The 12,485-nt window shown below is 37.2% G+C and overlaps 1 protein-coding gene across 5 annotated transcripts in view; it reads left to right on the forward strand.

Moving 5' to 3' along the window:
* EML1 (EMAP like 1) overlaps positions 1-12,485 on the forward strand; it is a 142,152-nt gene that overhangs the window by 78,370 nt on the left and 51,297 nt on the right. For 3 of the 5 annotated variants that reach the window (XM_080619803.1, XM_080619804.1, XM_080619807.1), the window contains exons 2-4: positions 578-760; positions 3,662-3,724; positions 6,150-6,282. In XM_080619803.1, coding sequence (XP_080475929.1) covers positions 578-760; positions 3,662-3,724; positions 6,150-6,282 — 379 coding nt within the window. The remainder of the gene's footprint in view (positions 1-577; positions 761-3,661; positions 3,725-6,149; positions 6,283-12,485) is intronic. The other 2 variants (XM_080619805.1, XM_080619806.1) reach the window with 1 other exon arrangement.

Below are 12,485 nucleotides of genomic sequence, written 5' to 3' on the forward strand. Positions count from 1 at the left end.
TTCTATTTCAGTCAGAGGGAATGTTCTCATAAAGCTGCTGGTATAAATCAGGAATTAGCAGATGGGTTTATTATCTATTCTCCAGTCTATGGACAATAACTTCAAAAAGTGTAAGCCTATAGGTTGCTTATCTATGTCTAACATACACATTCTATCACATATGTAAGAAAGAAAAATCTGAAAGGGTGTGTAGCACATCAGAAAGTAGAGCTCTCTACCTGAATGCTTGCCAGTGCCAGAATGTTGTTTTGAGCAGAACAGTGAAGGGTGATGGTTGATCACTCCTGTTCAGACATGTAGATAATTGATAGTGGGGCCCAATTAACAATAAGTAGCCCTGAAGCCAACTTCATCATCACATCTTACTTAAGCACTCAACCTGTTTCATTTATTTATTTATTTCCATGATTATTTATGTATTTATTTCCATCTCTTCCTTTTGGTCACTTAAAATTTTATTCCTCAAGAGGTCATCAGGTCTGAGAAAACCTTGTTTTTACCTGCCGCCAGTTATATAAAGTATTCCTTGATGGTTATACACTGCTGACAATTCATCTTTTTCTGCTGTTTTACTTAGATGACAGTGCCTCTGCTGCAAGCAGCATGGAGGTAACGGATCGCATTGCCTCTCTGGAGCAACGTGTCCAGATGCAGGAAGATGACATCCAGCTGCTCAAATCTGCCCTTGCTGATGTGGTTCGACGCTTGAATATTACGGAGGAGCAGCAGGCCATGCAGAACAAGAAAGGACCTACCAAAGGTTTGTATTTCAGATATATGTGAAATAGGTAGTGCAATTCAATGAATGTTTTATATGTATTAAAAGAAGTTATTCTTTAGATCTTTAAATACTCAAAATCAACAGATCAAACTCAAAATACATTTGAAATTTAACCTGCTAAAAAGAATGCATAAAAATCCAAGTGGTTAAATCTGTGAACCTTCTACAGTTCCCATGAACGAGCAAAGCATTCATGTTATTCTTAGTGCTTCATCTACTATCTACATTTATCCATGGCTACCTCTTCCGGACTTCCGATCAAGGTTAGTTTATGAACTCTTTAGAGAATGCATCATCTTCTGTGGGTGAAATGCCTAATAGTTTTGTTTTGTTTTTAAATCCAAAACCATAAATTGAGGTCAAATGTAATTTCAATGTAATTAAGAATGTCTTAAGTGTCTTGCGGCAGACATAGCCAAAGACAAAGCTGTAGGCTAGCACAGAGATGACATGACCAAGGAGATGATGCAACAGCAGCTGCTCAGCTATGAAGGAAAGGAAGAACTGTGGCTGGTGCTTGACTGTTCCAGAGCAGCAGATCTAGGGCCAGGAAAGTGGCAGGTGTGACAGACATTGCCATTTGGCAATATAGTGTGTTGTGCTGCATTATGATCTGTCTTGGTTCCTGCTCGGCAAGAATGGGTCTGTCTGTACATGAATCAGAAAAGCTGGAGTTGGACATCCAGTGCTTTGCAGTAGTAAAGTTTTATTAGAACCCAACCAGTGTGATATATTGTAATCTTTGTGGCTGCAAAAGTCTGGGAGACTCTGTATCTCCAGTTTAACAGAATGCATGAGGTATTTGTGGGTAGTTTTAGGATTAAGAGTGGTAGCAGCCTAGATGTAGAAAGTTTGGCTGACTTAACAGGCTCTCTGTTGTGTAAATTAAGAAATTGTTTCTTTTGGGATCCTGATATGCATTAATATAAATTTAAAACTAAATTCACATTGGAAATAGAATATGTAATTAAGGATTCATAATTTTCTCAGTTGGAAATTAGGACTTCCTTTCAACTTGCTTATTTATTTGTGGCTGCAACAGATATTTACTTTTAGGCATTGATTTAATAGAATAGGTAAGGAACTACTTAATTAATTTGCTGAACTGAGGGGTGTTTGTATCATACTTTGTGCCTGGAGATGAGGAAAGGAGAAAGGGACAGAATTACAGAGCCAAATTAGTTGATTGTACATTGTGCTTAGCTGTTGGACAGAACACTCAGTAAATATCTCTGGTCTTGTTTTCTTGTTCTTTTCGCTTTCTGCTGTATTCTCCTCATTTTGTCTTTGATTAAAAAAAAATAAATCAGATAAGTTAAATGTCACTAAAGATACTGTCTGCTACAATAAAGTGTTCCACCAAATCTGGTTGTACAAGGGATTCAGAGTCTTTATGTTGCCTGTAAAATAGATATTGTGGTGCGTGGAGGAAATAAAGTCTAGTAATTACTACTGAGTTGTAACCAAATCTGTTCTTCTTGCCTGCTGGCTTTACTTAGCAAAACACAGACCAGATTTTCATGGATCCTCTGAGCAGAGTTGAACTCTAAATCAGGAGATGCTTTCTTGGTTGTGGCAGATTGTTAAAGCCCTAGTTCAATGTACATTGAAGAAAAGCTGCTGTAAGCCTATCTCTCTGCCTTTTATGGCTCTTTGCGGAGGCGGGGGGGGGTGGTGGGGTTTTTTTTGTTTGTTTTGTTTTAAATGCGTATGTGGCATGGACGCTTCCTAATGAATGTGTGAAATGACAGTGTAAGAAGTTTTACCGTGATAATGCAAGTAGAAGAATACAAATGCCAGTTGCTCTTCCATTACAAATTACTGAAATGAGTCCTGATAATTGCCAACTAAATCCACTTAATTTCTGGAAATAATTGCTACTGTAACAATTTATGAAAAGAACTTTAATTTTACTATATATCAGTTGTCTCGTTAGTGTATGGTCAGCTATATTAAACATATTCTGTAACATGAAGCAGAATCTGAAGTATTCTGATCATTTGTTTCTCCCAGCTGCTATGTAAAATATGATGGCCTGTTTTTCCTGTTGTAGGTGCAGCTAGTTTATAACAAATAGCATGCAATTACTTAGCATAAGGCGAAGCTGAATTTCAGTATTTTAACTTGGAATAGCATTATGGAGTCTACTGATAGAGACTCTTAAGAGAGGGGCTTGCATAGACATGGGTGAAACTGGAGTTGTGGCCTCTTGTGTTTCACCACTTGAGTTCCATGGACTCAATCTGTCATTAAATGACTAATTCCATGTTTAGAATTGTAAAAAATGAAGGTTGATCTCACAGTGTGTCACAAAAATCTTGTCTATCAAAACAAAGATTTGAAGCATATTGTATGTCGCTTCTTTCATTTGATCTATAGATGAAGTAGACCAGGATTAAAAACGTGTGTGTGTCAGGGGAGGTTTGTGCCTTTGGAAAAACAGCACCCCCAATGTACTGTTTAAAGTCAGGAACAAGAAGCTTCATGGGACAGAAGACTACATTTCTGAGTGCTTCAGATTTTAAAACTGATTTCAGTATTTCAAGTGTCAGCCTCTTAAACCTATAATAGAGAAAACTTGAGCTTGTTTTCAGTCTTTGTGTGTGTTCTTGTTCTAGACTTGAGCTAGGCAGCTTAAAAGCAGCGTACATCGTGGAAAGCAGGCTGCTTATCTTGTCCATTTGTGGAGCTCCCTCACTAATAGCGATTTCGGATTTTGTTTGTTTTGTTTTGGTTTTTTTCCTTCCCTGTTCCTTATTTAATTCAGCTACTTGGTGGAGTTCAGTATGGTTTCCTGCCTTTGTTTTACTTGTGTTTGTTGTTCTTTCCTTTTGCAATTATTAGTTTGTTTGTAAACTTAACAGCCCTATTAATCCATAGATCAGAGTATGATTAAAAAAGCTGCTGCTGAGGCTGATAAACATGTCAGTCCTACTACCACAGGTAAGACCTTGAAGCAACAGAACTTCCAAAATACATGTTACTGACAAAGCAATAATACTGATTTGTTCCACTTACTGACTTCTAACACCAATAACATGCTTGGGGTTTGACTGTTATGTCAGTTACCACTGGTGTGAGCTAGCTGTTGTAAATAAAACTGAGCAGCTCCAGAGTGAATAGTGGATTAATTGAGTAACGTACAGTTTTTCTGTGTGCTGTGTGAGAGATTCATGGTGGTGTTTTCTACACTAGCTGACCATAGGGCTAGATCTTTAAATCTCTAGTTCCAGAAGTGTCGGTTCTGGGTTGGTGCTGGATTTGAACCAAAACCTCTGTTAAAGATTGCAGGTGTTATTCCTGGCTGCTGCTAGTTTCAATTTCCTAAGGTTAGGAGAGTAAACAGATTCCAACTAGTTCATTCTAGCTTACTTTTTAATAGGCATTTTTTTATAGAACTACAAAGAAGGAAAACATTTAAATTACTTGTTTATTTAACTTTAATTGTTGTTCTAATTTGTGATCTCAAAGCCTCGTTAAAATTTTGTGGGCTACAGAGATCTTGTCATTAAACAAATCCACAACCGCTCCACTGTAGCTGTGAATCTGTAGTATGCAACAGATTCAGTTTTGTACATACAGATTAATTAGGGCTTTGCAGCAATTAGTCAGGAAACAAGCACTACAGTGTCCATCACTAAACTACAGAAATAATTTAATTTGGAAGAATGAATGCTGTAGCAGTAAATAGGATCATGATATCTGAATCCCTTAATTAAAACTATAAAGTAAAAATAGAGAGACATGAGAAGCTAAAGTACAGTAGATTTTAGGTGTTTTATATAAGCTGTAAAGATAGCATTAGTCTGCTAAAATAGATCATGGAAGCCAGGGCTCAAGGGCACCATGAATTCAAGTCTTGTTTAGCCTTTCTGTGAAGCTTCCCATAAAATCAGAGTGCCCTTACTCTTCCCATCCTTGGTAAGATCGATACTGTCTCACTCTATTGATCTTCTGTGCTTATAGGCTCTCAGATCCTCAGTGAAGCTGGAAAAAAATTTCCCCTTTGTTGTCTTTATCTTGTTTTCCTGTCATCCTTTAGTCTTCTAAGCCAAATAAACCTTGTTCCTGCAATATTTCCTTATAAGTTGTTTTCTAAATTTCTTTCCTCTGAACAAGTAAATTATGAATATGTAACAAGTAAGTGTATATTCTAACAAAGTTTCAAGACAGAGTTTGTCTTGAAAGTTGCATTGCTTGTATTTACTGACCTAATCTTCTCAAGGCACAGGCTTTCACATCTAATTTCTTTAGTTCAATATATGAAAACTTCAGGTGAACATGCCAATGAATGCTTTCCATCGGTGCTAGAATTAAGAGTTATATTATAACTTAGGACTGTATACATCTGTTAATGTTTCAGTTTAGTTTTTTAGATTATTTATCCTCAGCAATCTGTTTTTGAAGAGTATTTGTAGGCGTTCTTTCTGCAGTCCTCTCCAACTTCAGTGAAATTTTATGTTCCTTAAGTGACTTGTGACTGCTGCCTTCTCTCAGGTGTTGTTTTGCTGAACCCAGAGACTTTTGGGATCTTTAGAAAGCAAAGTTCTATCAAATTTCAAGTGATTCCAGCTTTCTTCCCTGCTGTAGAGAGAGCACTAGTCACGTTTGTGTCTCTTGTCAGGCTATGGTTCACTGTAGTTTTCATGTTTATACTCATTGCTTGCGGATTTAACCACTGTTTGTTTTGTAACTAATTTCTAATGTACTTGAATGGGACTTTTCTATTATTCTAATATTAATTATAGGTATGACATGTATATGCTTTTTTGAGCCAATGTTTGATCAGAAGAACTTAGGTAGATAATGTCAGCTTGTTAAGTCTACTGTTCTACTGATTTCAATCACTTCTGACTAAACAGCAAAATTCCTTCTGTCAAACACAAGCCCACATTCATTGAAAGAAGACCTTTAGGGGGAATAGGGATTTCTTAATAGATAATTTGCTTGTGGAAAAACCTGCAAGAGCATTGAAGGGTGAAGAGAAAGAGTTTCTGGGATGCCAACCTGCCTTCATTTCTATCAGTTCTCTGAATTCTATCCAGGAGGGCAAGAGACTGACGGTCGTTTAAGAGAGCAGGATTGGTTTTGGTGGCGATGACTACCATTGCTTTTGCCAGTAAGCTCCTTGAGCTACGATAGAGTTTTACAGATGAGAAAGGTTATAGACTTGTGTGCGTAAGCCATATGCAGGTGATTGGCTTGATATGATTAATATTAATAAAAATCGTCTTTGTTATCCTCCTCATCTATGGTGAATTTGGCAATAATGAAACTAAAATGATACTTTAAAATATTCTAATGTTGTTTGGGGTAAAAAAAAGAAGGCAAATTAAAACAATGACTACATCTTATGCTTGTTTTATAGCAAGACCGCTGGTACAAACCCTGCCTTTAAGGACTACTGTTAATAATGGAACTGTGTTACCAAAGAAACCAAGTGGCTCTTTACCTTCCCCATCAGGAGCCAGAAAGGAAACTGCATCACCAGCAGTAAAAAGGTATGCATTGATCATAAACCTTGTAATTGCAAAATTGGTGATATATTTCATCTTTTAAGCTTCTAGATGTGTGAATTTTCTTACTTGCAAAGCAATGGTCTATATATTTAGTTTGGAAAAGAGAGATGGATTTCATTTTAAGAGGCTTTAAATTTATTTTTTCTAATTATAATTAAGGTTTTTCCATGAATATTGAAAGAATGCATAATGCTTGGTCTACTGGTTTGTGTTTGTTTTTTCTTGCTAATATGGTCAAGCATATAGAAAACAAAGTGTTTCTACTGTGCTGTTACACATGATATGAAACGTAGTACAAGAATTCTTTTAGCAGATAGTAGAAAATATATAGTCTAGAGACATTGCTGTTGTTACAAATCAGTATGTTACCTTTGGTTTTCTCTCAGTAAAAAGTATCATGGAAACTGCATGTGCAATATTAGAAGCATCTCAGGGAGGAGGAAAATTCCACGCCTAATGTATATTTCTGCAAATGAAAGCATCCATCTTTAGATATCCAGAGGGTCCAGAGGGACCTTGACATGCTTGTGAGGTGGGCTGATGCCAACCTTATGAAGTTTAACCATGCCAAGTGCAAGGTCCTACACCTGGGTTGGAGCAATCCCAGGCACAGCTACAGGTTGGGCAGAGAAGAGATTCAGAGCAGCCCTGCAGAGAAGGACTTGGGGGTGTTGGTCGATGAGAAAATGAACATGAGCCGGCAGTGTGCGCTCGCAGCCCAGAAAGCCAACCGTATCCTGGGCTGCATCAAGAGGAGTGTGACCAGCAGGTTGAAGGAGGTGATCCTGCCCCTCTACTCTGCTCTCGTGGGACCTCACTTGGAGTATTGTGTGCAGTTCTGGTGTCCTCAACATAAAAAGGACATGGAACTGTTGGAACAAGTCCAGAGGAGGGCCACGAGGATGATCAGGGGACTGGAGCACCTCCTGTATGAAGATAGGCTGAGAAAGTTGGGTCTGTTCAGCCTGGAGAAGAGAAGGCTGCATGGAGACCTCATAGCAGCCTTCCAGTACCTGAAGAGGGCCTACAATGATGTTGGAGAAGGACTCTTTACTAGGGACTGTAGTGATAGGATAAAGGGTAATGGGTTAAAACTTAAACAGGAGAAGTTTAGATTGGATATAAGGAAGAAGTTCTTTACTGTAAGAATAGTGAGTCACTGGAATGGGTTGCCCAGGGAGGTTGTGAATGCTCCATCCTTGGTGGTGTTCAAGGCCAGGTTGGATGAGGCCTTGGGTGGCATGGCAGGAGGGTTGAAACTAGATGATCTTAAGGTCCTTTCCAACCCTAACTAACTATTCTATATTTTGCCATTAGTATTTATTTAATTCCTTTTAAAAATTACTTCTCTGTCTCAATTTGCTCTGTGTGTGTAGTTGTTTTTAAGTGGGCTAAATGTTTTATAGATCTGAGTTATGGGATTGAGGTGGATTGGGTGCAGCAACTCCAAGTTACATGTGACAGTTATTGAGGTTCTAATCTGCTGTATGGTTTGCCTGTATAAGCTAATAGCGTGGGGTTTTCTTAATTTTTTTACATTGTTGTGTGTCATCCTCAGCTTCTTGCAGTGATGATGCTGTCAACTCTGAGGAGGGCAAGTTGTAGAGATGAGAGCATTAATCTAAAGATCTGAGGTCTCTTTTGTAAAAAGAATTTTTCCTTAAACGACAGATGGTGACTAAAGATATGCCACTCTTTGTTACTGTGATGAAGGGGACTGTTTTTCCAGGAAACTCCATGTTCTGCTATTGCAGAGAAGAGAGAAGCTGTGCTGTGCACAATCAAAACTAGAAAATACCTTATTTGTTTTTGTCGCACAGATGAAATCCTGTGAGCTCCTATGAACTGGGCTCACTGCAGCTGTAGGTTTTGGCAGGTTGGCCTGATCAGCCCTTAAGATGAGGAAGGCAAATACTGTATGAACAGTATATATATCATTATCAGAATTATGTTATCAGAATTTTGAAAACGTGTGCAAAATCAGTGTTTAAGAAGGAATACTATTTTGCATATGCTGAATTTTTAAAGAAATTTGTTCTTTACAAGCCATTTTTTTCCTTCTTTCTCATAATAAAGTTTCAAGTGGTAATTATGAAACACATGAGAGAACACAAGCATTGGCATACTTTACTTAGGATAGAGGGTATGATTTCTGAGACTTCAAACTCTATCCCTAAGGTTCTGCATAAGGCTTTCTGCCGCAGAGCAGGGTGGATGAAATGCAGGTCAAGATCATACTTGTGCTTCCTTTAGTAGGAGTGTCCTTTGCGTAATTCAGGTGGTCCATCAAGTATTGCTGCAGCCTGTAGGCGTTATCCTAGATCAGGATCCCTGTAGATAAGTGACACCCTACAGACCTTCCACCTGACCCATATGCAGTCTGGATACCTGGAGTGCTGGGGGGAACATATTTAGGGAGCATCCTTAGGGAGTATTTTTGTACTGTCTTGCATCCTATATGAGAGAGTCTTCCACAGGATAAGGATTTAATGTCCCTTCATTATGCTTTCTCCTTTCTCTTTGCTGAAGAGGCTAGACTGAAGGTGCTTTAAATCTGCAGTATGAAGATGTATATTTGGTTTTGGAAAAGAAAAAATACAAATGGTCACTTTTGCTAAAATAGATTGACACTTAAAGAGTGCTTAGGAGAGTGGAGTTATTCCATGTCCTGAAAACAGCAGTTGTAAATCCAGGTGCTGTGGAGTCCGCATTCTCTTCAAATGCCATAAAAATCTATATTGATTGGCTTTAAAATGCAAATGTTGTTCTTTAATTTATATTTTATAAATTATAGTGAAATATATTTCTGTGCCTTGCCTATAAATATACTTCATGATAAAGAGAGTAAAATGGTAAGGACCCCACCAATGAATTACTGTACAAAATGTTTTCTGGTAAATTAATGTCTACTCTTCTCATTTGATAACAAACATTAAAATAACTGATGGGGTTTCATGTTTTTATGGTAAATCATGCTCCAAATATTCAGTATTCAAAGATGGGAGGGGAGTTGGAACTAGATGATCTTTAAAGTCCCTTCCAGCCTAAATCATTCTGTGATTCTATGATGTATTGAGTGTTCCAAATAGCTTTCTTGCAAATAGTCAAATAGATTAATCCATTTTGCATCCATTAAGATAAACTCATTCATGCTTTGTATTAATACTGGACCGTTTTACCTTCAGGAGCTGTACGTGTGTATGCATAAAACAGTGATGGAAATACATTAGCAAGATCAAATAGCTTCTTTATTTTTAAGGTGTAGGACTTGTTTATTTGTGTTAGAATCTTCACTCAGTATTGAACAGTTTATAGATGGAATGTAATTTTGAATATTTTTTCAGTTATGATTTCTGCTGAGCAGTCATGTTTTTGTAGTGTTCTTTTCACATAAACTGATTCCAAAACTGCTGCTGTTTTGTAGTGTAAATTTTCTTTAGTCCTAAATATAGTAATGTGGCAGAGCAGCTTTAATTAATATCACTCACAGATGTTTTAAAACCTAATTTCTGCTTAGATGATTTTAATAGTTTTCCTATACAACATAGATGCAGAATTGAAAAAAAGAAAATTTTCAAAATATGAAAAAGGTAAAATTTGAAAAGTGATAGAAAAATTTAAAAGAAAAAAAAAAAAGTAAGAAATTCCACCCCCCCCCGAAGTCATCTTCTAAACCTTTGGTCTGCTGTTGGGAATTACAAGTATCTGCTCAGATTACTACAGTAGAAAATATCATCTTCAATTTTTTCTTACCTGTGACCATATTTTCAAAACATGCAAACATCCAGGTGAAATGGAGTCCTTCCCAAATGTTTTGCTGAACAGACTTATGAAAAGGGGGGTTACAAACAATTAACTTCAGATTCCTCTGTTCTCTGCTACTTTCACCATTTGGGTTAGGAAGTGTGTGATGTCCTATTGAAATGTTTGTCCCTTGAAACTGTATGTCATGTATTTAAATAAATACATGTAAATAGCCTGCGTGGAGACTGACTGTGCATCCATACATTCCTCTGCTTAGAAATAGATGTACTTGTGTGTATGTCTGCAGACACAATCTCATTTCATACAATAGCTGTATTTAAATGTGTTGGTTAACTCATTTGAACCCACAGGTTGGTATGTGGTATATCTGCCTTGCTGGATTACCAAGGAGATACAGTTCAGAGGTCACTACATTTTCTGATTTCCCATTTAATATTTGAAATGGAAATGACTTCTTCTGGCAGGAATATAAAATTGGAGGTAATAAAAAAGGCTCGAGGCTGAAAGGGTGGAGCTAGCAGGCTTTTATTTGTGTTCTGCCGCATATTCTCTCAATGACCTTATGCAAATCATTTAACCTCTATGCATATTGGTTTTCCATATGTAAACCATGTATCTCTGGATATCAGTAGGTTGCTATAGTGCTTAATGTGATAATTAGATCCAGATCTTGCAGAGTGTTGGGTAACCTCAACTGACTCTGACTTCAATTAGAATCGAGGGCACCAAACCCTCCTTCAGCATTCAGATCTCATATAGTCAGCACCCAGTTATCCAAGTTATGGAAGGAATGAAATAATCTGAATAGAGCAAAAGCACAAATCCAAAACATAGGTGAATTGGACTATGAAAGTATATGGTGGTAATACAATGCAAGACAGAAAGGCTGGTGATACTGGGACCGAAAACTCTGATGCAGCGCCAGGTGCTGCTGTACTCAGGACCTGGGTGCCCTGTGAACACAGCTGGGCAGCTTCCAGGTGCAAGGCGGCTAATGCAGAGCTGAAGTGATTTTGTGGTGGGCTGGATAATCATCTGACATGGAGAACTGAAAGCTTCCTGCCTCTGTAAAGTTTTTCCAATAGTCTTTGCAAAAAGCCTTTGCTCAGAGGATTTGATTTTAAACTTATTACTATTTTTGTTGTAGAAGTGTCTAAGCTATTTTGAGTACCAGCTTTTCAAGTGCTGCCATATTTTTATTCTGAACTTTGTGCTTAGAATAAGTATTTGAAATTATTCATTCAGAATAAGATGAGCTTTGTGTATTGTGAGCAAAGGTTTCCCTTCCGCCTTTCTTATGCCTGTAATATGGCTTGAAGTTCACTGCTTAACACTAAATTTGTCTTTGGAATTTGGCCAGTGCACAGTAGTAATGTTTTGTGTTCCCTAATAAAATTTAGGGGTTTGTGACTCATCTAGGATAGCTTTGTTTCCAAGAGTTTGAGGGAGGAAAAAAGGAAAAGAAAAAAAAATTAAGGGAGGAGAATAGAGACAGTACCTTTCCCAGTAGGGATGCTGCTGCAGGCTGCAGGCTAATACATACTTTGCCTTTCAAAAGGAGACAATCAGTCATTCTTTCTCCCCCAGCAGATTGCAAAGTAGTACAGCAGATTGCAAAGTAGTACAATGATGCAAAACTCTGACAATGGAGATCAAAAGGAAGAAGCTGGAACAAAGAAAACATAAAGAGCTTTGTTTGTAGGGAGAATAAAATACTTTAATATGATAAATTCCTGATCTAAACTCCAAACACATGGCCCCTAAGAAATTGTGCAGTCGCCTGGAATTAATGTTCTGTGTTCTGTTCTGAGAGTAGGGATGGTTTGTAACTGGGACAAACACAAACTTTATATCAAACTTTCAATTAAGTCTCCTGTTTAACACTTAACTCTCAAAGAAAATGTTTTAAAATAAACAGAATGTTAAACTAAAAAGGAAATCCCTCTCCACTGACCTTTGAGTGGCAGAACTATTATGCCACTTCACCATATCTCTAACAATTAAAGTTGTTCGTGCATTTTGCTCAAAGGCATAATGAAATTAAAGTCATATGTTATTCTTGAATTTATTCTAATTGATTTAAATGAGGGTCAGAAAGACAGCTAGAAAAGTTTCAAAATATTAATATCATCAGTTACTGTCTTAAGATGATTGTGCTATTTTTTAATTTATTAAAAGGTTTTTTTCTTTAATTGGCAAAATTAAATATATCTTCAGTATATATATATATATATTTTTTTTTAATTGTGGCCAGATTTGTTCACCACAATTCAGTAATGCAACCATCTGAAACATTCATGCTATGCAGTGGTATATGTATGTATATATGAGGATTTATTTTCTTGTCTTTATTGTTGCTTTTTTAACAGTCTTTGTCTTCTAGCCGGATCATCTGTCTTGTTTCTTCAGCTAGCCTCTTT

This window comes from Psittacula echo (assembly GCF_963264785.1).
Source record: "Psittacula echo genome assembly, chromosome: 5".
Classification (NCBI taxonomy): Eukaryota; Metazoa; Chordata; class Aves; order Psittaciformes; family Psittacidae; genus Psittacula; species Psittacula echo.